General features: G+C 32.5%; 1 protein-coding gene across 1 annotated transcript in view; it reads left to right on the top strand.

The window, feature by feature from the left end:
• The first annotated feature begins 6,195 nt into the window (after window positions 1-6,195).
• The window catches only part of LOC134710793 (DNA-directed RNA polymerase I subunit RPA1-like), a 39,479-nt gene continuing 19,300 nt past the window's right edge, over window positions 6,196-26,374 (top strand). The window contains exons 1-17 of the mRNA XM_063571192.1: window positions 6,196-6,266; window positions 9,832-10,012; window positions 10,824-10,951; window positions 11,689-11,899; window positions 14,228-14,408; window positions 15,134-15,416; window positions 18,666-18,809; window positions 19,082-19,222; window positions 19,794-20,014; window positions 20,915-21,044; window positions 21,664-21,747; window positions 22,192-22,330; window positions 22,859-22,973; window positions 24,668-24,776; window positions 25,210-25,293; window positions 25,807-25,971; window positions 26,253-26,372. Coding sequence (XP_063427262.1) covers window positions 9,850-10,012; window positions 10,824-10,951; window positions 11,689-11,899; window positions 14,228-14,408; window positions 15,134-15,416; window positions 18,666-18,809; window positions 19,082-19,222; window positions 19,794-20,014; window positions 20,915-21,044; window positions 21,664-21,747; window positions 22,192-22,330; window positions 22,859-22,973; window positions 24,668-24,776; window positions 25,210-25,293; window positions 25,807-25,971; window positions 26,253-26,372 — 2,418 coding nt within the window. The 5' untranslated portion in view covers window positions 6,196-6,266; window positions 9,832-9,849. The remainder of the gene's footprint in view (window positions 6,267-9,831; window positions 10,013-10,823; window positions 10,952-11,688; window positions 11,900-14,227; window positions 14,409-15,133; window positions 15,417-18,665; window positions 18,810-19,081; window positions 19,223-19,793; window positions 20,015-20,914; window positions 21,045-21,663; window positions 21,748-22,191; window positions 22,331-22,858; window positions 22,974-24,667; window positions 24,777-25,209; window positions 25,294-25,806; window positions 25,972-26,252; window positions 26,373-26,374) is intronic.

The raw sequence follows: 26,374 nt of genomic DNA, 5'->3' as shown, positions 1-26,374 counted from the left end.
TGATTAATATTAGAACACAAAGTTCACTGCTTTACCCCTTTTTAACATTTTGTCCTATTATTTCTGTTTGTTTTGTTCTCACATCATTGTCATGATAATGGAATTTGATGCGACTGCCATACAAGTGAAAGGTTTAAGATTACTATGAAACCAGGTTGAATCCACCATTTCCTTCATAAGATCTATTCGTTTGATATATGTTTGATCTTTTGACTTTGCCATTTGATATAGATCCATCCGTTTGAAATTTCCCCAGAGTTCAGTATTTTTTTGTGATTTTACTTTCTAAATCTGTTTTCTATGGGCTTTAAACGTTTATTGTAGATACATAGTTTAGAGTTTTATACCACTTTTAAACGTGCTCTTGTTTAAATTATTGTATGGAGCTTCGAAATATTCTTAATCCTTTATGTTAAATAAACTCATCATAGACACCAGGACTAAATTTAGTATATACGCCAGACGCGCGTTTTGTCTACAAAAGACTCATCAGTGACGAAGTACGAAGTTGAAGATCATTGAGAACCAAAATTCCTAAAATTTTTGTCAAATTCAACTACGGTTATCTATGCCTTAGGTAGAAAAGCAATAGTATTTCAAAAATTTTGAATTTGTAAACAATAAAAATGTTCCCTTAAGAATCATCATCTTACTTCCATGAGTGTTTACCCATTATTCCATTACGATTTCTCCCTCGCACTTGCGCTCTACTAATTTCGAAGTACTTTTAGTACTAACTAGAGGTCTCGTGTTTAAGGTCACTGCATATAAAAAATCTATTTACGGAAAAAATAAACAGCATTTCATTTCTGAGGAGTTATATAAGATAAAAGGAAAGTTTTTTTTATTTGAAGTATCAAACGTCTTTAAGAGAAATAAAGATTGAATGAAATGAATTTGACCTCTTAATGATGGTCATGTCTCACTCGATCACAAAAGACCAATAAAGATCGATTATTTCTGTCTTTTTAATTGGCATTTTCAACAATTAATGTCAACATAAAGGGGAAGATGAAATAAAATCATCAGTCAATGATTTAACAAATGAACGTATCATAAACCATTAGCTTGTGTTATATAGGAAATCATCCATGAAAATACAAATTATCTGTTAAGTAATCGAAGCAAAAAAAAACCATTGTTTTAGTTTGCTACTTTTAAATTTTGGAAGGAAAAGTCTTTCAGCAGTATGTTATTTACCGGCAAAAAACACCGTGATAAAATGTTGTTATTTTACAAAATTATGTTAAAAGGAAAATGTATATACACATATTTCGTAAAATAATGCGCCTTCCGCAGTAATGTAGAGCAAATTTTAACTAGCAAATTGAATAGGAAATCAGTCATTTCAAGGAAAAGTGCACATTATTTGTTATTGGCTTTGAATTAGCTGCCAGTAACTTCGAGTACTCTGATATATTTAAGTAATGTCTTTTTGTTGTGGGGATGTATAAGTGCCCGTCCACGGCCACTCTTCATTTCGTTAAATGCATTTCTGTGTGTATCCATCTGACGAGTTAAGTCTTTTTGAACAGTGTTTTAGTGTTTTTTTCCTTATGTTGTACTGTTACACCACTGTCGCAGGTTAAGGGAGGGTTGAGCGCTTACAATTATGCATATTCTGTATTTGGCTGTGCCAAGTCGGGAGCCTGTAATTCAGTGGTTGTCACAATTCATGTCTTTCATATTTGTTTTTTGTGAATTATTGTTATGAAAAAAGGCCGTTAGTTTTCTTAATTGAATTGTTTCATATGTTTAATGTTGCGGCCTTTTTTTCGCCGACCATACGGTTTATAAAAAAGAAGATGTGGTATGATTGGCAATGAGACAACTATCCACAAAAGACCAAAATGACACAAACATTAACACATATAGGTCACCGTACGACCTTCAACAATGAGCAAAGCCCATACCGCATAGTCAGCTATAAAAGGCCCCGATAGGACAATGTAAAACAATTCAAACGAGAAGAATAACTGCCTTATTTATGTAAATAAATGAACGAAAAACAAATATGTAGCACATAAACAAACGACAACCACTGAATTACAGGCTCCTGACTTGGGACAGGCACATACATAAATGATGTGGCGGGATCCCAACCCTCCTCCTAACCTGGGACAGTGGTATAACAGTACAACATAAGAACGAACTATAAAAATCAGTTGAAAAAGTCTTAACTCATCAGATAGACAAAAAATACAAGTGGACGTGGCCGGGTACTTGTACATCCTTGTACGGTATGGTTTTTCGTTGTTGATGGCTGTACAATTGCTAACAATTTTTTACGTACTGTTATCTAGGTTTAAAAAATGCGCATGTTTGCAATACTGGTACATTTCAATAAAAGCAATATGTGTTTATTTTACTAATCAACCTTTACACCAAGATTATAAGCATACATGATATATATAACATCTAAATAAAAGTCAACTGTGATCTTTCTTTAAAAGTTAGTCAGTTCGGCACAATAAATACTTTATATTCGTTTTTACACATGTAAATACACTAAATACCCACCAAAGTTCAACAGGTTACAGTGCGGCTTTTTACAATGAGAGAAAAAAAACGGGGAAAAACCCATACTGTATAGTGGGCTTGAAAGGTCTCGACATGAAAATTTTAAACAATTCAATTGAGAAACCTAACGGTTTTATTGTCGAGCCTTCGACTTTAGTCGAAAAAGCGAGACTAAGCGATCCTACTTTCCGTCGTCGTCGGCGGCGTCGTCGGCGGCGTCCACAAATATTCACTCTGTGGTTAAAGTTTTTGAAATTTTAATAACTTTCTTAAACTATACTGGATTTCTACCAAACTTGGACAGAAGCTTGTTTATGATCATAAGATAGTATCCAGAAGTAAATTTTGAAAAAATAACATTCCATTTTTCCGTATTTTACTTATAAATGGACTTAGTTTTTTCTGCAGGGAAACATTACATTCACTCTGTGGTTAAAGTTTTTAGAATTTTAATAACGTTCTTAAACTATCCTGGGTTTGTACAAAACTTGGACAGAAGCTTGTTTATGATCATAAGATAGTATCCAGTAGTAAATTTTTGTAAAAATAAAATTCCATTTTTTCCGTATTTTACTTATAAATGGACTTAGTTTTTTTCTGCAGGGAAACATTACATTCACTCTGTGGTTAAAGTTTTTAGAATTTTAATAACTTTCTTAAACTATCCTTGGTTTGTACCAAACTTGGACAGAAGCTTGTTTCTGATCATAAGATAGTATCCAGTAGTAAATTTTTGTAAAAATAAAATTCCATTTTTTTCGTATTTTACTTATAAATGGACTTAGTTTTTTCTGCGGGGAAACATTACATTCACTCTGTGGTTAAAGTTTTTAGAATTTTAATAACTTTCTTAACCTATCCTGGGTTTGTACAAAACTTGGACAGAAGCTTGCTTATGATCATAAGATAGTATCCAGAAGTAAATTTTGTGAAAAAATAAATCCGTTTTTTCCGTATTTACTTTTAAATGGACTTAGTTTTTCTGCGGGGAAACATTACATTCACTCTGTGGTTAAAGTTTACTTTCTTAAACTATACTGGGTTTGTACCAAACTTGGACAGTAGCTTATTTATGATCATAAGATAGTATCCAGAAATAAATTTGGACTTAGATTTTCTTCCAGTTAACATTGCATACAGTCTGCAGTTAAAGTTTTCAAAACATTTATTAGATTCATTAACTATCCTAGATTTTTACCAAACTTGGACAGAATTCGAAGCTTCTTACAATCAAAAGATAGTATCAAGAGGAATATTTTTATTGATTTTTTTCCTCATTTTTGTTGAGCCTGTGATTTACAGCAATAGTAGGCGAGACACTGGGTTCCGCGGAACCCTTACAAATTTTTTATAACAACATAGTTCACGAAAACATAAATATTAGACATGAATCGACGACAACCACTTTACCACAGGCTCTAAACTTGGGACAGGCAAATAAAGCAGTGGCGTATTCAGCTTCTTTTAAAGGGGGGTTCCAACCATATATCCTCATTTAAAAGTATTGATCGTAAAAAGGGAGGTGGTTGCAAACCCTGGGACCCCCCTGGATCCGCCAATGAAAAGAATGTGGCGGGGTTTAACATGATGTGAGAACTAAACACTCTCCATCCTAACCTGTGATATTAGTGGTACAGCACAACAAAAGAACAAAGTTAAAAATGGAGTAGCATTTGCTAAATTGCTAAGCAAATTGCTATTATTTTATATTACCAAATCATATATTTAACAAGAATGTTCCCTAGTATACACGGATGCCCCACTCGCACTATAAATTTCTGTTTTCAGTGGACCGTGAAATTGGGGGTAAAACTCGAATTTGGCATTAAAATTGGAAAGATCATATCATAGGAAACATGAATACAAACTTTCAAGTTGATTGGACTCTGAGATTGGACTTTAACTTCATCAAAAACAACCTTGACCAAAAACGTTAACCTAAAGCGGGGAAGAAGGTGTCCGACGGACTAACGAACGGACACACAACAAGAAAACATAATGCCCCTCTACCAACGTAGGTAGGGCATAAACACAGTGGTAGTTGCAAACTTGGTCAAATACAAATAAAAATTGCATGATAAATCAAGTAGTGTGATGCAACATCGTTTTCAGCCAGCTCTTTGTATGTACGACGCGTTGTAACTCAATCTTATTAAAATAAGTTCTCATCACTTGCTCCTCGATTTTTTATATGTCGCCGTGTAACTTCAGCTATAAAAGGTTCTGAAAGGACAAGTCCAAATAAATACATGTATATACTAGTATAGATGAAACAAACTAGTCTGTTTACACAGGCTATATACCCTGAATGTTATAATATTAACATGATTAAATTATAATATTATTAGATATTTAAAAATTAAGATATAACTCATTGTTCCACATCTTTAACAATGCTACAGAATATGACAAATCCGTTGATGAATTTGCGGCACTTCTGAGAATTATTTTAACCAAATGATTTTCATTTTCATATGTTTACATGTCTTTTAAATGACACAGTACGTAATAGACACGGGCAACCTTTTCGCTTATGCCATTACAGGATAGCACTCACATTCGCAAAGTGGAAATGAATTAATATAAATTCCAATAACTTGCTTCCCAATCCACTAAAAATAAATATGTGTAAATTCAACTTCCCGGAACTTGTGTGCTATATTTCGTGAACTTAATAAAAATGTATTATTAACAAAATAAAATGCTGATGCATCTACATTACAAATTTTTTTTGACAAACTGATATTTTGGAAAATGGCAAACCACCCAGTTATAATGCTATTTCAGTCACAAGAAATAAGAAAAGAATCACATTTAACTTCATATTACACAATCCCTCTGTAGAACATGTCACAACAGCTCAAACCTTAAATGGGATGTACACAACCAACGTAATTTTTATGCAAGAAAGTGCACTCAGTTAATAACAGCATCATAGGCTTCCGCCAAAGAAGAGCTTGCATATTAGTTCAACATCCATGTTAAAGCATACAAGTCCCTAGTAAGACTTTTTTTTAACAGTATACATGCTATGTTTTTGGATCCATCATACAACCCGACACATATACCATTGACAAAGTTCAAAGGGTGGTTCATTTTTAACCAACAAATACGATCCAATATAGAAACACCTCAAGCGTTGGTAACATATTATAACATGATCTTGAAGATGACACAGCCTGTCTGAGAGAAGAACCGTGCACGAAATTGACGATTGACAATGCTTTACAAAATAAGACACAAAAAGATTGGCAATTCCTTAAAAAAAATTACACAAAAGTCAAAATAGACAAAGACAAACATGACCGATTCAAATTAGAGCATCTTCCAAGTTCTATCCTTCAAAAGACAGTAAGGTTGTTTTCCCCGAGAACAGTAACCGTCTTTACAAACTACCCGATATTATAACATCATACATTGCACATCAGTAGACTCTTTAAAATCGATGATGATCAATTTCAAAGCATCAATATTAAACTCAACTATTCACATCAAATTAATTGTACATCAATTTAGTAATTCTCATTTCCTCTATTTTGTGTATATCATATATATTTTTTGTACATTCGATGAAAATATATTTTGTAATATTTTGTTCCATATTGATTAAAAATAAAATTTCTATGATATACGGATCTCAGTATTTGAGAATCCGGAATTGATTTTAATTTAATATGTACTTAGCGTACTCGTAACAGTAGATTCTGTCCCCTGCGTTGTAAGTCCCCTGTTCCATGCTCCATGTGGTAATATTGTTTTTATTATATATTTTGAATGTGATACTGTATAATAATTGGTCTTTCTATTGCTGAAATTGTATTCACATTTCATGCAGGTATGCACAATTCACGATCTATTTGTTTTAGTATATATATGACTAAGGTTCATCAGCAGGAATAATGAAAACTATGCAAAATTACATTGTATGTACTACTCTATGGCTATGCCATGGTCGTGTTTACACCACAAAATCTTCTCCAGTACTGACAAACCGACGTATATAGGAAATGATATACACAAGTTGAATGTAGTTTATGTTTCATAATCATATAATTCAATAACATACATGTACCTGGATTTTGCTGTGCATTTTGCCAAGTTGTCAGATAACCGAAAAATAAACTTACACATGATTTTCATATGCAGTGGTGGATCCAGAACTGTTAATTAGGGGAGTCACTGACTGACCTGCTCCGGTCATGCTCTAGGGATTCCCATTTTAAGCAACAAAATGTTTCCAACTTAAAGAGGGGGGGGGGGGGGGGGGGGGGTGCAAGGCCCACAGCCCCTTCTCACTGGACCCACTAATGATTAAAACAGTCCAATCAGTTACACAGATTAAATCATCTATTGTTTGCAGGTGTCTTTTGTCCAACTATTGTCCATTTATATCAAAACAGCTCACAACAGTTATTATTTGAGGGGGATCTTCTCAAACATCTCAACATGCTCAACTTTGTTTATTTTGGCACCTTCTCCAGAAATAAAAAAATAAATAAAAAGAAATAGTATCCAGTGAAGTTTTTAATATTCTGAAACTTCAAATGCATTTGAATTATATTTACCAGTTTATAGATTAATGACTGAGGTCCAATCATGCTCCTTAACTTTTCAAGGTGCACAGGTTAAGTTGCAAAATACAATTAGTAAGTTCTTGTTCTGTGTTTTAATGCTGTCGCAAGTAAAAAATAGTTTGTATAAATTAACTGTAACATAACCACATGATTTATTTAATTTTATAACATTGTATATGTTTTATGACAATCTGTGATGTTTAGCTGTAGTATGAAGCCCCAGTCTAGTTAAAATGTCATTGGACTTGTGCTGATCATGAAGAACTGGTGATTGCCCCATCAGTCAACTTTAACTCCTGAAATCGTTTGCTAAATTGTAGCCCATATTTTATTAAATCAATGAGAACAAGTTACAAAATTGTTGCCTACCTTGTTTCATCTGTTAATTAAGGAAATTAAGGGTGAGGCTCGACCATGTGCTCTCAATAAACATAAGCTAGAAATGACAATGGTTTTCTTTCTAAAGGCACTTTATAGTCTTAATAGTCAAAGTTGTGACTGAGACAAAGACAGATAGATCTAGGCCATTTGCTTACAAATGACCTACAATTACCTGCTGTCATGGTTGTAATAAAGCGTTGACAAGATGAAACTTAGATCTTAAAGGCGCTTGAAAAACAATATAAATTTGTGTTACTGTCAAGCACTCAATACGATTTTTTCAGGATCAGGGTAAACATTTCCGCAAATTTACAGTCGCCAGGTCTTCAATTTTCAAAAAGCCAAAATGGCGACCAGTTATGAGATTTAGTCGCCAATCAAGTTGCCGAGGTGACCATTTCAGAAGGCTATATTGAGGGCTGTGTATCACTGTCAGACTGACTTCTTTTAAAGAGTTGTAGTATTTAAATAAGGCTTTTTAACATACATGTACAATATTGTACATTATGTACATTAATTGGAAACAACATCCCTGATTTTATTGAACCCGTTTGGGACAACAAGCCAACTGGGGTACTATTCCTAAATTTATGAATAACAATCCCTCCGTAGTAATCGTTTGATAGTGCTAAAAATTACATTCTTGAAATGAAACATAAATAAACTTGAGTATGGAAATGGGGAATGTGTCATAGAGACAAAAATCCAACCATAGAAAAAAACAATAACCTCTTCCAAAGAACTATATTTTTATGCTCCACCTACGATAGTAGAGGGGCATTATGTTTTCTGGTCTGTGCATCCGTTCGTCTGATCGTATTAACCTTGCTGAAAATTATCAATTATTAGAAGTTTATATACATGTAGGCTTGTAACTTCTCAGTTAGTCAACTTGAAGTTAAGATTTTTTTATTTTAGCATTACCAAATTCAGAAATTATTGTGTGCGCTTATTGCAATTTTTGAAGAATTGACAAAAGTGTGATATATTTACATACAGATATTTAAGTATTATATATATATCAGAATGTGAGTTTTGATTATTGCCATGCTTACCCATCCAGTTGCATTACAGGGTTCTCGTTAAGACGCGTATGCGTCCTGGACGCATGGAAATCGAGCTGGACGCGTCATTTTTTAAACCCGTGAGTCCCTGGGACGCGTCCTGATTGTATCCCCTCAGTCCCAGAAACATCGTTTTGCCTAGAACATTAATGATATGACATTGTTTTGACAAGAAACTAAACCGGAAGTCGATGTCAAAACATCGATGTGATGCGTAGATCAATATTTTTGACAACTGATAGATTTATAATTTACATTGTCTGCATGGTTGAACAAGCCAATGAACGGCGATCATGAGACATTTCTCAAATTGAAAAGTAAAAATTCTTTGCAAACTATTTTTTAAATACAAATGCTTGACTGTACCTTAAATGAAGTGAATATAAATCTAAACTAAATAATTAAAAGCAGAATAATCCAGAAAATAAATGAATTACTTGACCACATGGTTTGTTTTGTTTACAAATGTCACATGATCATTTTAGGCGGGAAAAATACTTGGGGAAACACCCAAGTAACAGACAACTCTGTCTGGATATTTATAGACATTTAAAATAAACAGCTGATATGATAGTGCCATGAAAGAAGTTAAACTTGGTGTATATAATTCAATCTACACTAATTAAATCGGGAAAAGGGGATAGAGGGGAAGGGGTTAATTTGTAAAGTTATTTTTTTTTGTAATAATTTTAATAAATTTTGGTAACTAAAAATGACAAGACAAATTCTTTAACTGAGTTTATTATTAAATAGTCCATTCATATTAAAAAAAAACAAAAAACCTACCTATCGCCCTGATCTTTTTTATGGAACTCTGGCTTTGGCAAACCAACATTTTTTTCGATGTGGCCCCACATCAAGGATATGATATAGACCCAGAAAGAAGTCTGTAACATGTACATATTTTGAACAATAACTATTAAGAGGTCATATTTTTTATTGATTTAATAAAATCTACCAACCCAACACGAATGGTTTAAGTTGTATTTCGTCACATTATTCTATTATGACATTATTCACAATAATATAAACATACAAGTGAGAGGTTTAGCGCTATAAAGCCAGATTCAATCCTCCATTTTTTACATTTGAAAATGCCTGTAATAAGTCAGGAATATGACAGTTGTTGTCTATTTGTTTTTGATGTGTTCTGTCATTTGATTTTGCCATGTGATTCCAATTGAATTTTCCCCGGAGTTTAGTATTTGTGTGATAAAACTTGCTATAATTTCTCAATTTACTCTAATGTTTGCTCCAAATTGAAATTATTGTGTTATCTTACTTTTTTTCAGATGTGATTTGCTAAAATAATGGAGGAAACAGAAATTGTGACGCAGACTCTCTGTTCAGTCAGCTTTGAGTTTTATAACAACACTGAAATAAAGAAGTTGAGCGTGAAGGAAATCAATAATGCCCAGACATTTGATACACTTCTTAATGCTAATCCTGGAGGATTATACGATTCAGCATTAGGTACAGTGATGCATGTTTTTTTCCCTTTTATTTTACCTGTATTATATATGAAGGGTTGGGATATGATTAATGCCATATGTACATTTATATGTCTTTTCTTTAGTTCATTTATGGGTCACTTATTTTTGTTTTTGGATGACAATACATGTATAATAATTATTATGTATATGTACTGTTGAATGAATTTTTTCCAAGAAAAATTTACAACTTAATGAAATGTAATAGAGACAGATTTGGTGTTTAGATTTACCCTTTTAAAGATTAACAGCTTTTGCTTTTCAGGAAAATTCAGGTACAGAGAGTTTGTATCTTAGATCCTCAAATAACTTTACTCTGAACATCATGTTTCTCAGTAATTGTTGTAATTGTTGTAATAAATTTTTGCCTGGCTGAAGCCTGAAAAGTCAATGGAACATGTATTCATCAAATAACCTTTGCTTAATTCTTTAAGAGTGTGCTATGTATAACATGGGATTTGTAGGTTAAAAACTTGGATGCGGCACATACAATTATGCATGAAAATACAGTAGACCATGAGTATATATTTATATTAGATTAAAAAGAAACCAAGTGTGAATATTTTTAAGAATTTAATTAACAGTCAGAATTTTCTTAGACACTTAAAGAATGGTATTGCTTTCATTCCTCTTAATTTTTAAGAAGCATTAAATTTGGAAAAGTAGAAATTTGATTAAGGTGGCTCTGTAAAGTTGTATGTTTAGTATTTATTTCCCTGTCCACACCATACTAGCTATAATGTTCTATTATTTAACTGAAACAGTGAGTTTTGTAAATTTTCATATATTTTCAGGTCCAACTGACAAAACTGATGTATGTGGAACATGTGGTCTTAACTTTGTCCATTGCCCAGGACATATGGGACACATTGAACTTCCTGTTCCTGTTTTCAATCCTGTATTTTTCAAGATAATGTTTAAGGTTTGTCAGTTGTTTATAATGTTATTACATTCAAAAATGAAAAGATAAAAGTGTGTTTTTAATTAGCTCTCCTGGATTTAAAATACAAAAATTACCGACAAGACAAGATCTACTAAAAAGTCCGAGGTTAAATGTCTCCTTATTTGAGTTATGAGCCTTTGAATGATATTTGTTTGTGTTTTTTTTCTGTTACCAAATAGATGTATAGAAAAAAAAATTAAGAACTACATGTACATGTAGGAAGGATCTACCAATAGGTTAACATTGTTGATATCGACAAATGACTCCTAATTGAAGTTATTGTCCTTCAATGACGATTTTACCAAATTTCTGCATTATTGCCTATTTTTCATTTGATTAAAGGGTTTGCCAAAGTCTGCAATCGAGCCTGTAGAAAATTTATACTTTGTTAAATTATTGAATTAGTGGTTCACCTTTATCCACAAAATCCATGAAAAATAAAAATGAATCCACAGGAATTATATCAAAACAAAATATTGATGTATGTAAATGTAAGCATGCTTGCTGAATCCTCAAGGAATTTTGATGTCCTATGTTTAAAGACAATGCTTACAAATATTTTTCAGTGAGGAATATTTTGACAAGCCAAGGAACGTATTTTTATGTCAAATATCGTGTCATTGTTGAAAGCCTTTTGTTTTTGTGAAGGAAAATCCTTTTGAAGGCATGCTTGACCATTATTTTGTAAATGATTAATTAAAAAAGTTTTCTTGTAGACTTTATGTGGATCCTGCTTTGAGTGTACACGGATGGCAGTTAAGACAATAAATAGTGCAGTATTCATAAGTCAAATGGAATTACTTGATCATGGACTTTTGACATCAGCCATGGAAGTAGAACAATATGGAAATCACCTTCAAATAGAAATGCAAGACTCAGATGAGATACCTGACAAGGTCAACCAATGGGTACAACAACAGATAAAAGGTAAGCATATTCCTTCCTGGTCCTATATATTGAATTGTTAGATTTAAAACAGTCATGGGAATGTCATTCAAATATATATTTTATTTTTTCTATTTCTTAACACTGTTGTTGACACAGAATAACACATTTGAAGCCATTCAAGTTGAGATTAGAAAAAAAGAGGAAAAAATCAATAAAAAAATCTGTATCTCATGAAGCCAACATTTAGCTATTACCAACATTTATAACTAACATAGCCATATAATAATATAAAAAAAAGAGAAGATGTGGTATGATTGCCAATAAGACAACCCTTCACACAAGATCAAATGACACAGACATTAGCATTTATAGGTCACTGTACAGCCTTCAACAATTAGCAAAACCCATACCTTATAGTCGGCTATAAAATGCCATGAACTGACAATTGTTTAACAGTCCAACTGAAAAAACTAATGGCCTAATTATGTACCAAATAATGAAAGAAAAAAAAATGATATACACCAACAAACAACAATCAATGAATTACAGGTTTCTGACTAGGGACAGGCACATATAGAATACAATATTCTCCTCTAAAATTATGGAACAACTTTTATCCAAACTTATGGTGAATGTTCCTTTGGATATCTTGTATTAATTTTGTTTGTTTTGGTCAGTCAATAAACATGCCAACATGGCTGAAAATAGAACAATAAGGGTAAAATGCATCAATTAGGTTTTATCTTAAAACCATAACAAAGAAAAAATTCTGATAGGGGCTACATAGCTCATAATAACATTTATAACAGCTTCAAATTTTTGTGACCAAAATCATCAGATAAATCTCTTGGGAGTTATTGCCTCCTAAATGATGATTTTTTTGGCTAATTTTCATGTACATTGAACAGTTTTCTTGTATAGAGAAATAATAATTTCCAGTATAGCAGTATAGAAAATAAGTTATAGATAATGCATATTTTAAGGTTTTTCTTGTCGTAGAACACACCGAGGGGTGTCAGGATTGATCAAATGAAAGACCGACCGGAGGGAGGTCTTTCTTTGAACAATCCTGACATCCCGAGGTGTGTTCTACGACAAGAAAAACCTTAAAATATGCATTATCTGACTTATATACCGTCAAAAAAATATTAATTTTATAAAGATTTGTAAAATTAAGTATCCTATTTTACCGACAACACTTAAGTGGGATATTCCTTTCTAATGCGTTCAGGTTTTAATATGCCCTGCGGCTCATTTAGAATGTGAAATAAAACTCACTAAATTATTATCCATACACAATAAAAAATATTACTGTAACTGCATGAAGTAAGACACAAATTTATTGTTACCATCCGATAACTGTGTATGACAAATACAAGACACATTGTAAGTAATTTATTGTACCACTTAGCTTAGGGAAAAGGGGGAGAGGGTATGTTTTTTTTCTATTTTTGATGTTGTTTCTATCGCGGAAAAGTGTGGTTTTTTTTTTAACAATTTTACTTGAATCGAATGAAAAATTCAGAAAGACTGTCTTTTGACTAGCAAGACAATCAGGATATAATTATAAACCATCCGCACGTACTGACCCTTTCGTGATTCAATAGAATATAAGATTATCTTATTAGTTGATCATTTGATAGAGTAAAAGGTATACATAAATTCAAAAAAGTTAAGAACTGACACGAAGACGAATATAAATACATGTAGGTCACAGTATGATTTCCTATTCAGTGTGTATCGTTCTGAACATGCATGAAATGTTTGCCACTGGACGTTAAACAAGCAACCGAAAATCAATCAACCTATCAGTTTGACTCAATAAGATTTTCAAAATCTTGCACACGAATATGTTAAATCTGGATTTATTTTATGAAAGTCTACATTAAAATTCATCTGACATATATGACAATGTTTTTTTTTATTGTAGCGATACATTAACAAAACTTCGCGTACTATTTGTTTCTAAAATTAAAATGCTGGACTAAAATGACGGTTTCTTTTACACCTTTTAAAACTTAATAAAATAATATTCAAATCGTCAACAAAAAACTATTAGACGAATAAAGTTTTGAAGTAAATCATAGATTGCATGTTTATCAAAAAAAATAATGACCTCACACAGGTCATTATTTTATGCCTTGAAGCATATATCATTGAAACATGGTATCGTCCGGGTTGATTCTGAAAAAGAATGACTTGTCGTTCTGAAAGAAAATAACTCCATATAGGTATATAAGGAGAATCTATGACCAGGTTTTCTGTGTTTAATAATTTTTCTTAAAAATTTCCAGTATAGAAATTAAGAAATCTAGATCTGTGACCAGTCTTTCTGTACTACTAAAATAATTTTTCTTTAATTTGTAGACAGCTCAATTGAAAAAGATTGCTCAAAACATATAACGGCAGCCAGGACATCATTTGTGACTAACTTTTTGAGAGAGTATTTGGCTAAGCAAGTAAAATGTCCACATTGCCAAGAGAAAAAGAAGAAATTACATCATGAGCATTTCAATAAGATACTTCTGCAACACAAATTATCATCTAAGTAAGTATTGTAAGAACTCTGCTACTCTGCAACACAAATTATCTTCTAAGTAAGTATTTATTAAATATATAGGCATATAAATACTTTATACTGAACTCTGTTACTCTACAACACAGATCATCTTTTAAAGATTAGTTTATCATTGCTACAACATTCAAGTTATAGGGATTACTATCTGATGGCAGTAGGGGGTTAGGTATTTGTATAAAGCTTTCAGAAAATTCAAAATATACGAGTTGATGGGCATGCTTCAGTGGCAGATCCAGAAATTTGTATAAGGAAGGGGGGGCACTAACTGCATAAGAGGGGACACACTCCAGTCATGTTTTCTCTTATGCACTAGTGTTGTTGAATCAATTAGGAAAGCACTTTTACAGACTTATATTTTAGCTTCTTGTCTTTTTATCATAATATCCTTTGAAATTTAGTATAAACACAAATCCTTAAAAGTGCTTTCTTAATTGATTCAACAACACACTGACAATAGATTTAATCTTTAAACAAGTCAGTTGGTGTGTTTACTGTGGTAAATCCTAGAGATTGATTACATGAATACTGCACAAATATCCTCAAGATTTACTTTCTTCCTATTTATCTGTAACTACTACCACGACCTTGGACAAAAAATAAAAATCTATAATTATTTGATTTTATGGCAGGTATTTATTAGTTTTGACCATGATTGATTCTTGAAGGTTTATTATATATTTTTTTATAATTCACAGAGATAAGTCAAAAGTGAAAAAGAAAAATGACAAAAATAATAAAGAAAACGAAGAAGAAGAGGATCCAGGTGATGAGGAAGAGGATCAAAATCCATCAAAATCTACTGGTACCCAGAGATACTTAACACCTACAGAGCTAAGGGAACACATGCGTGGATTGTGGACAAATGATAAGACATTACTGAAACATTTGTTTAAAGCTCTGTCATTAAATGTGGCAGATCAGTCAACAGATATATTTTTTCTGGATGTTATTCCTGTACCCCCATCAAGATTCAGGCCAGTAAGTGTTTCTTATAACATTCTCTCATATTATATCTTGTCCTTGGACACTTTTTATTTGTCATATTTTGCATATACCCCACCTGAAACACATATACATTTTTATCGGACCACAGATGAATTATCACGTTGTGATTGGTTAAACACCGTCACGTGGTGACCCCCTATGAGACCGTATGGGGTTAGTAAGTTTCATATGGGGTTCATGAAGCATTAATGGCGACGTCATCTATAAATGTTGTTGTTTTTCATTGTTTATTTTTCAACAAAACACCGCAGAAAAAGTCCAGCGTCCGATAAATTTGTTATATGGTTAACTACTGACCCCCTACGGATCCATAGAGGGTGAATAAAATTCATAGGGGACTCGGCCTCCGGCCTCACCCCCTATGGATTTTACTAACCCTCTATGGATCCGTAGGGGGTCAGTAGCGAACCATATAACTTATAATAACAGGGCTTTAACTGAGGAACACTCCATCAGAGCAATTGTGTTTAGTTCCTCTATGTCACCTTATTCTATTTCTTATTAAAATGTCTTTATTTCATAAAAAAAAGAGCAGAAAATTGAAATGTATAATAAAGAAGAAGAAAAGCCAAAAATGTATGATTTACAAATAATAAAAAAAATCACCTGCCAGATGAATTGGGGTCATTTCGAGGAAAAAAATTTCATTGGACATTGTGACATGAAGATATTTGCTTGGTGACATCAAAATTTTTAGGTAGAGCACAAAATCAAATATCATGTATTATAAGGGTCAACTAGATCATAATTAGGGCCCGCATTCAGGTGGGTCGCCCTATAGTGATCAGTCTGTCCGTCCGTCCGTAACACTTTAACTTTGTGTCCGCTCCATATATAGAGAACCATTATGATTTCATACTTTATACTTTACATGTTTATTAACCACCACCAGAGGGCGTGTCATGATGTATGTACAACTTCCTAGGTCAAAGGTCAAGGTAAAAAAACTGGTTTCAGTTGACAACCCTGTGTCCTGTAGTGAAGATTGTGTCCGCTCTATATCTTGAGAACCGTTATGATTTCAAAGTTTATACTTGACATCCATTTTAACCAACACCAGAGGGTGTGTCATGATGTATGTACAACTTCCTAGGTCAAAGGTCAAGGTCAAAAACTTTGGTTTCAGTTGACAACCCCGTGTCCTGTGGTGAAGATCGTGTCCGCTCCATATCTAGATAACCGTTATGATTTTATACTTAATACTTAACATGTTTATTAACCAACACCAGAGGGTGTGTCATGATGTATGTACAACTTCCTAGGTCAAAGGTCAAGGTCAAAAACTTTGGTTTCAGTTGACAACCCCGTGTCCTGTGGTGAAGATCGTGTCCGCTCCATATCTAGATAACCGTTATGATTTCAAAGTTTATACTTGACATCCATTTTAACTACCACCAGATTATTATTACTGTTTGCAAGATCTCCTTACAGTGATCATTTCCAAGTTTTTGCTGATCTTCAATTGTAAACTAATTAAGCAATATTGTGTTTTTACAAATTTTATTCCACAATTTTCCTGATAGAAATAATTTGCTTCTTTGTGTTATATTTTTCTTTTAAGTAAAATCCATATTTTTCAAAAAGTTGAAGCCCTTCAGCAATTTTTCATTTTTATCCGATTTTTTGTGGCAAAAATGTCGGTTATTGATTTGGGGATGCTCGTCGGGCGGTCGGGCAGCCGGGCAGCCGGGTGGCAATTAAATGTTGTCTGTGCAGTAACTCATGAACTGTTCAACCAAAGCTTTTAAAATTTTAATATGTTGTTACTTACAACTAAATAAAGGTCAAGGTCAATAATGGCGATTTTGACTTTTACCGTTCAGGAGTTATGGTTCTTGAAAGATTGAAAAATGGTGTTTCCAGTCGTGTCTGTGCATTTTCTCATGAACCATTCAACCTAAGCTTTTCAAATTCTAATATGTTGTTACTGGTGACAAAATAGAGGTCAAGTTCAATAATGACGATTTTGACTTTTACCGTTCAGGAGTTATGGTTCTTGAAAGATTGAAAAATGGTGTTTCCAGTCGTGTCTGTGCATTTTCTCATGAACCATTCAACCAAAGCTTTTCAAATTCTAATATGTTGTTACTGATGACAAAATAGAGGTCAAGTTGGATAATGATGATTTTGACTTTTACCGTTCAGTAGTTATGGTTCTGGAAAGATCGTAAAATGGTGTTTCCAGTCGTGTCTGTGCATTTACGCATGAACTGTTCTACCAAAGCTTCCCAAATTTTGATATGTTGTTACTGATGACTAAATAAAGGTCAAGTTTAATAATGACAATTTTGACTTTAACCGTTCAGGAGTTATGGTTCTTGAAAGATTGAAAAATGGTGTTTCCAGTCGTGTCCGTGCATTTTCTCATGAACCATTCAACCAAAGCTATTCAAATTTTAATATGTTGTTACTGTTGACAAAATAGAGGTCAAGTTTAATAATGACGATTTTTACCGTTCAGGAGTTATGGTTCTTGAAAGATCATAAAATGGTGTTTCCATTCACGTTGTTGCATTTACTCACGAACCATTCAATCTAAGCTTTTCAAATTTTAATATGTTGATACTGATGACAAAATGGAGGTCAAATTTGATATTGACGATTTTCACTTTCACTAATCATCAGTAATGGTTCTTGTGATATTGCCAGGACACAAATAAATGTTAATAAATCCGGTTTGCTGTCATTGTGACAGCCTCTTGTTTAACATTTAATTGGCATTCTTTTTTGGTGGGTCATAATATATTGAAGGCATAATTCCAAAGATATGTGACAAATATCAATTGGGCAGCACCTTTAAACATATTGTTCAAACATCAATCCATATATCCAGAAGTCACCTTAGAGTAGTCAACAATGAGTTCACATCATGCAGTCATATCACTATTATACTATGAAAGTAAGTTGAGAATATTTATCAGTTTTTACTTGAAATCTTAGAATAAAATCACACATGAGACTATGTAATAACTTCAAATAATGCTTCATACCAGATTATCCATACAACTTATTTACCCCACGTTATTGACAGCGGGGCCCACAGAGATGGCTCCCATCTCGATGGTATCTACCATAAACCATGGCATAAACCATAGATCCTTTTTGTTTTGATCTTCTTTTTAATGTTCTAAGTGAACCAAGAATTTAAGCATTCACTTTCGATTTTTTTATCATGTATGGTAATATGTAGCAAACACCCAATATATATTTGTTCATTTTTAGGTAGCAAGAATGGGTGACAAACAGTTTGAGAACCCTCAGACTGCTAACCTCTCCAGACTTCTGAGTGATTCAGTAGTAATAAGACAGATTATAGACTTGATGGATAAACAAAACAAGGATAAATCAGAGACTGTTGAAATACCTGTAAGTCTATATATAAAGTAGAACAATAATTTAGAATTTAGGTTGGTAATAAGTTAAATCAAACAATGAAAATAGAGCTCTCTATTTAGAAGGTAAAAATGAAGATTTCCAACTTTCATTGAACTCATTAGACCTTAAAGAAAGCTTGTCTAAATTATTTAAAAAGAATAGCGTGACAAACATTTTTTAAGAAACCTCACCAGTTTTGATGTAATTTTTAAAATTATCCTTTTACTCTGACTAGTTATCTTAAATTGAATCTTCTGTTTCAGACAAGTTTATCAATGGTACCAGGAAAGACACTAGTAGATAAGCTACAGAATGGTTGGATACTTTTACAAACACATGTTAACAGCTGTTATGATGGTGAACTTGATAGATTATCTACAGAAAAAAGAAATGGAATTAAACAGGTAAAATATTTAAATTCATAGTTTAAATTCATTGGATGTTAAACAATATTGCATGACGTTCCTTCTTATATTACCACTGTATTTGCCAGAAATTGAACCCGGGGATGGTTCCCTGTAAAAGTGCTCCACAGCTCAACCATTTGAGTTTAAAGAGTATTCCATTAGCACAGCTACTGGAGGACGGGTAGGAAGCTGCTTGGTCTTCTACTGAAATTGTTATTAAAATTTATCGGTTTTACTCTAATTAAGCATATACTTATTATTGCATAAAAGAAATTGTCTTTGTTTAAGCAATTGTCTCTATTTTGTATTTTAAAAAAAGATAAGAATCTGACTGGAAAATATTCATGTCTGGATGTTATTTTTAAAAATGAAAATGAAAAGTTCTAATAATGAGTCTGTGTTTTTATCATGTAGGGGCAGGCTGAGTGAACCTAATCTTTTACACATTTACCACTTATGAAATATACACCTGAATTACCTCAAAACTTGACTGCATATTTTGCTATAACTATGAACTGAGTTTTGCCCAAAGAGAAACATTGAAAGATAAGATGCATTTATATTACAGCTCCTGGAGAAGAAGGAAGGATTGTTCCGTAAGAACATGATGGGAAAGCGTGTTGACTTTGCTTGTAGATCAGTTATCTCCCCTGATCCTTCTTTGAATACTAATGAGATTGGCATCCCGGAAGTGTTTGCTAAGAAGTTAACCTTTCCACAGCCAGTGACCCCATGGAATGTACATGAACTAAGACAAGCTGTTATAAATGGACCATTAAAACATCCAGGGTAATACTATACTGTCAATTCATTTTTTTCCATTGGTTACAATTTTGTGGAAATTTGATTTCATTGATACTGCTTAATTATGCCTTCAAGGGTATAGTTTTTTTTATTAATTCATGGAATATTTTATGGTCCACCATTACAAAAAATTTCATGAAAATTGATATACTACAAATAATAATAAATCCTCAATAATAAGCCAACAGTATGCTTTATTTAAAGACTGTTGTAAATGTTTACTTTGATTATCTGACTAAATATTATCAATATTCATTAAGGATAATATTTCTCGAAAATTGATGACTACAATTAGCATATTCAAGCTGAATATATCATGAAACTTTGTTGAGCAAATACAAATCTAGTTCCTTAGATATCATAAAATACTTGATGCATGGCATACACCTGGAATTGTTGACTCCAATCTTATTTTTTTATGCTGAAGGTTGATTTTTCTCTTAGGCAAGCTGGTTTTCTCTACCTGTAAAAGCTAACTGCCATCCAATAGTCCTTAAAGTGGTGATTAACAAAAACAACTAATCAATCAGTAAACCTTAATGCTATAGGAAAAGAAATGTAGTTAAAAAAACAACCTACAGTTGCTCAGTGAGCAATTTTTTAGGACACCATGGTAACAGTGTTTGTTATTTTGTTATGTTATGTTGGAGTCATAGAAAACATGTCATATGTTTTGTTTAAAACATAGCATTCAAAAATGTCAATTAAATTTGCTATACAAATTACACTATATTTTGTGTTTAATTGTTAAAAAGATTTGAAATTTCCAGCAGTGATTAATCAAAGTGAGTAAGATTTAGAATTATAATTGATGTATTCATGACTCTATCAAATTTCAATGGTTATGTTGTTAATAAGAACATGTTTATGATATTTCCATTTTAGGGCATCCTTTGTGGTAAATGAAAATGGCGGAAAGGTCATGTTAAGTGCTACAGATAAAACCCAAAGAGAGGCTATAGCTAAACAGCTACTAACACCAAGTAATAATGGATCTATGATGGGATGTAAAAAGGTATTGCTTCCATAATTAGCATATTTTTATAATGAAACTATTTTATTAAGCCTCAGACATGGAGGAAGAACATTTATTCATTTTTCTTTGCGTCCCAAAGTTAGTTTTTGTTATCTAACTTTAGTTTGCCTCAACCAAATGTTATGAAACTTATACATTAAGCTTATTACCACCAAACACACATTAAATGTGATGGCATCACTTTCACCATTCTCAAGCAATATCACTTTATAAATGGAAAAATTCCTTAATTCGAAATTCAGCGCTCAAACTGTAATTTTCCTTAACCAAAGTTTTCCTTAACCAATGTAAATAAACTTATACACAGTTCATTTTTACCTAACACATACCAAGTTCAAAGAAGGGTGGCATCACTTTCACTGTTCTCAAGTTATGTCCCTTTATGCATTGATAAATTGCTAAATTTTCCACTTCTGCACTTGAACTTTCGTTTTTCTCAAGAAAAAGAATATTCAGCCGGTTTTTAAAATTTGAAACAGTATTTTATCTGCAATGCAACTTTATGGTAAATCAATACAGTACTACCAAAATGGTAGACAAATGTGTTGTGTGAGTTTCTTTGAATTTTAAACACTTCACTTGTTTAATTTTATTAAAGGTGCTTAGACATTTGAAGAATGGTGATGTTCTATTACTTAACAGACAACCAACACTTCACAAATCTAGTATACAGGCACACAAGGTAAGGTTGGACAAGACATCATAAATCTAGTATCCAGATGTAAAAGAAGGATACACCTAGTATTCAGGTACAAAAATAGGATACAAGAAATCCATGTGGATTTTAAGAAACATTCAAATGATACTGTTGGAATTTAAAATGTGAGATTTCATTTTAGAGAAACACATACCAGTCAGTAATTATATATATGTAACAATTGTGGCCATAATTTCTGAATTTGCAGTACGGTATATTTATCACATCTTTATCCATCCTACATCTCTTTTAAAGAACTTTTTATATATCACTTAAAAAGACATAAGAGAAAAATTGCAGTATTATGGAAAAAACAAACCTTTTTCATCAGTTATATCCAGTTAAACCTGAAAATGAATGAGATAATATTTATCCCTGTAGGAATCTTACATGGCTGAATATTTGACCCTTTTACTTATAAATTTGTAGGCTAGAGTGTTACCAGGAGAGAAAACATTAAGAATGCATTATGCTAACTGTAAAGCATATAATGCTGATTTTGATGGAGATGAAATGAATGCTCATTTTCCACAGAATGAACTGTGTAGAGCTGAAGCCTATCATATAGGTAAGAGGATAAATTTTAATTTCTCTTTCAATTCTTAGTAGTGTATATTTTTTTTGTTTTTTTTTAATTCCTGAGTAATTTTAATAGTCATAAAATGCTCAATTATTACCAAATAAATTTCTATACTTGGATCATTTTGAGAAAAAAAGGACAAATTGAAACTGTAGAAGCTGAGACCCACATATTCTGCATTTTAGACCCATTGTGGCCAACAGCTGTTAACTTCTCTTTGGTCGGCTTGTTGTCTCTTTGACATATTCCCAATTTCCATTTTCAATTTTATGTAAACATTTGTTATTTATTTCCTAATATTGTCACTAGAAGAAATACAAATATTGTTGAAAGTCATACGGTGACCTATAGTTGTTAATTTCTGTGTCATTTGTTCTCTTGTGAAGAGTTGTCTCATTGGCAATCATACCACGTCTTCTTTTTTATGTAAAGCAATTTTTAAAACAATATAAAAATCTTGGAATTAAATAATATAGCTAACCAGAAATATTGAATTGTTTATATGCTTTATTTTAGTGGCTACAGACCATCAGTATTTAGTGCCAAAAGATGGCACACCATTGGCAGGCCTTATCCAAGATCACATGATTGCTGGAGCCTCACTAACAATGAGGGGAAGATTTTTCAACAGGTATTATAACTCATTATTCTTTGTTAAAGGCAGATGCATAATTACTATATAAGTTAATGTTTGTTCTAAATTCTGATGAGCTTTTTTTATGCCCCATTTATGGGCATTATGTTTTCTGGTCTGTGCTTCCGTCTGTTTGTTCGTCTGTCCGTCCATCTGTATGTCTGTCTTTCCGTCTGTTCGTCCCGCCTCAGGTTAAAGTTTTTGGTCGAGGTAATTTTTGATGAAGTTGAAGTCCAATCAACTTGAAACTTTGTACACATGTTCCTTATGATGTGATCTTTTTTATTTTAATGCCAAATTAGAGATTTTATTTCACGGTCAACAGAACATAGAAAATGATAATGTTGATGGGGCATCCATGTACTTAGGACACATTCTTGTCTTATGATGTTTTCCATTTGGAAATAAACAAAAGTAACTCTTTATACACTATGTATATAAATATCATATATTTACATCATTTTTATATGACTGCAAAAAATCTTTTGCATCATTTATTGCTATCAAGATATTGTCGTCTGCATCATCTTCCGAAGAAGCATAGTTTCTGGATAATAACTTTAGTATAAGTAAATCGAAATCAACAAAATTTTAACACAATGTTTTTATATAACCACAAAAGGAAGGTTGGGATTTATTTTTGGGGTTATGGACCCAAAGGTTTAGGAATTTATTCATTCTGTGTAAAAAAAATCATCTTTGCTAGCCAAGGGTTATGATCCACACCCGCTCTCTTTACCCTTGGCGGATTGAGCCAACATTTGTGATGACAATGTTGCGCCATCTATCGGAAGATAAAAATCACGCCGATTCCGAATACATTAGTCTTGACCAATGGTAGCACTTGAACTCTTCAATTTGGAGGTAAAAACACGGTAGCGTCTAGATTCTACACAATTGGTAAAGCCGGAAATGAAAGCATATGTCAACATTCATGCATTTGTGCATGAAACATACACAGGAACTTCTATTTGTTGATTAAAAACATTCAAGTTTTCACTAAATATAGTCGTATGTTTAGGGATGTTAAGGCTTGTTGCACAAAAAAACATGTGGCAATTGTTTACAAACACTTTCTACATTTACACATGATCATGTTATAGGCGCATTTTGATTGGATGCAGCGAGTTTTGACTGCAACCAATAAAAAACCTTACCTTGTGTCTCCGAAATTTTATCTCAATCGAAAGGGTGAAGAGAGCGGGAGTGGATCGTAACCCTTGGCTAGCGAAGATGAAAAAAATCTGCTGTGTCAACTATTTAATCACAATCCAAATTCAGAGCTGTATCATGCTTGAATGTGATGTCCATACTTGCCCAATCTGTTCGACCTCTGTGGTCGTATAAAGCTGCGCCCTGCAGAGCATCTTGTTACATTTATATCACTCATCTTCTGTATTAAGAAAAAAAAAAATTTTTTGAAACTTTATAATGTAGATTTGTATATCATATCAGATTTGTCAGCTTCCTGTTTGAACACTTTGAATTTTTCTGATATTCATGTATGAAATTTTAATTACAGTTTATTGTCTCTTGAGCAGTGTATTTATCTTGTCATTACTCTTTTGTATTTGTTATCAACCCTGAACCAATATTATCTCTCAAGCAGAGCTCTTTAGATAATTTGTGTCTCAAGTTGATACAGTGTGTGATATTGAAAAAATCCTATGATATTCTCTATTTATATTTAGGCAGGACTACTGTCAGCTGGTGTATACAGCACTAGGTGATAAACCTGGAAATATCAGGATGTTAAAACCAGCTTTGATAAGACCGTTCACCCGATGGTCTGGTAAACAGGTAAGTCACGGTTTATAAATATCAGGATGTTAAAACCAGCTTTGATAGGACCATACACACTGTGGTCTGGTAAACAGGTAAGTCACTGTTTATAAATATCAGGATGTTAAAACCAGCTTTGATAAGACCAAACATACTGTGGTCTGGTAAACAGGTAAGTCATGTTAAAACCAGCTTTGATAAGACCAAACATACTGTGGTCTGGTAAACAGGTAAGTCTGGGTTGATAAATACATTTTGAAAGCACATGAAAAACAAATATGAAAGATTTTTTTTTGTTGGATATTAATTTTCCTCTATAAGTTGTTAAATTTGATATAATGATAAACATCACAAATGATTAGTACATGTTTGAGAATAACTTAGTTTGCATACTGATAGTGTGATACTTATAGGGGCTATTTTAAAGAGTACTGTTTCATGTTTTTTGTAGGTTTTGTCAACAGTTCTGATAAATGTCATTCCTCATGGTAAACCTGCATTACATTTGGATGGTAAAGCCAAGATTAATGAAAGGGTATGTTATATTACAACTCCTCTTATTAAAATGTATTCTGATATGCAAATTTATTATTTCTTTCTTTAGATTTCTCTTGATTTAATATTTTACCTTTAACATTTCTATGAAAAAGTCCATGTAAATGATTACATTAGTGCCTTAGAAATATTTTATTTAATGAAAGACTTCATGATTATCGAAAGTAAATATTTCAAGAATTTAAGGTAAAATGTTATTAATGGGTGATCTCAAGATTTTTAAAGAAATTTTGCAGAAATCAGGAGCGTGCAGACCTACACTACTTACCACCTACATGTAAAAAAAACTTGTTTGCTCCTGTAATAAGTAAAAAATTGTGTATGTTGAAAACTGAACAAACAATTATTGCATTATGTTGTGATGTTAGGGGAAATCATAGACCCATAAAAACAAGTCATCTAATTTTATAAACTTTTTATTACGATGACAATGTGTTGCCACAAATTCAGTTTATATTTCTTATCTTTTTATTTATATGTTCACATTTTGTAGAGTTGGGCAGAAGGTAGGAAACCAAAGTATGGAATTCATGAGGATGTATCAGAGGACATGGGAGAAAGTCATGTGATCTTCAGGGATGGGGAGTTGTTATGTGGTGTCCTTGACAAAGGTCATTATGGTCCTACACCTTATGGACTGGTACATTGTTGTAATGAGGTAACAGTCAAAGTTTACGCTAAATAAAATATACAAATGTCATTGAAAAACTTGATGAAATTAAATGTTTTAAATCCACTGACACTTTCTAAACAGGTTAAAAATATATACTGTAAAGGAAGAAGAAAGAAAAAAATCAGCACACCTTTCTAGAAAACAGTCAATTCAAACTTTGTAAAAAAAGAAAATTTCAATGTACTGTAGAAAATAAAATACAAATACATCTGTATATAAAGAATATCAAATGCTTCCTTCTTTATTTGTGGACATATTTTTTTTAGTTATATGGAGGTGTGGTAGCAGGCGAAATATTAACATGTTTTGGTAGATTATTTATCAACTTCCTAGCAACAACGAGAGGATTTTCACTGGGTGTTCAAGATATTCTAGTCACTAAAATGGT

This window comes from Mytilus trossulus, chromosome 3 (assembly GCF_036588685.1).
Source record: "Mytilus trossulus isolate FHL-02 chromosome 3, PNRI_Mtr1.1.1.hap1, whole genome shotgun sequence".
NCBI lineage: Eukaryota > Metazoa > Mollusca > Bivalvia > Mytilida > Mytilidae > Mytilus > Mytilus trossulus.
This window is presented reverse-complemented; position numbering and strand designations above follow the sequence as displayed.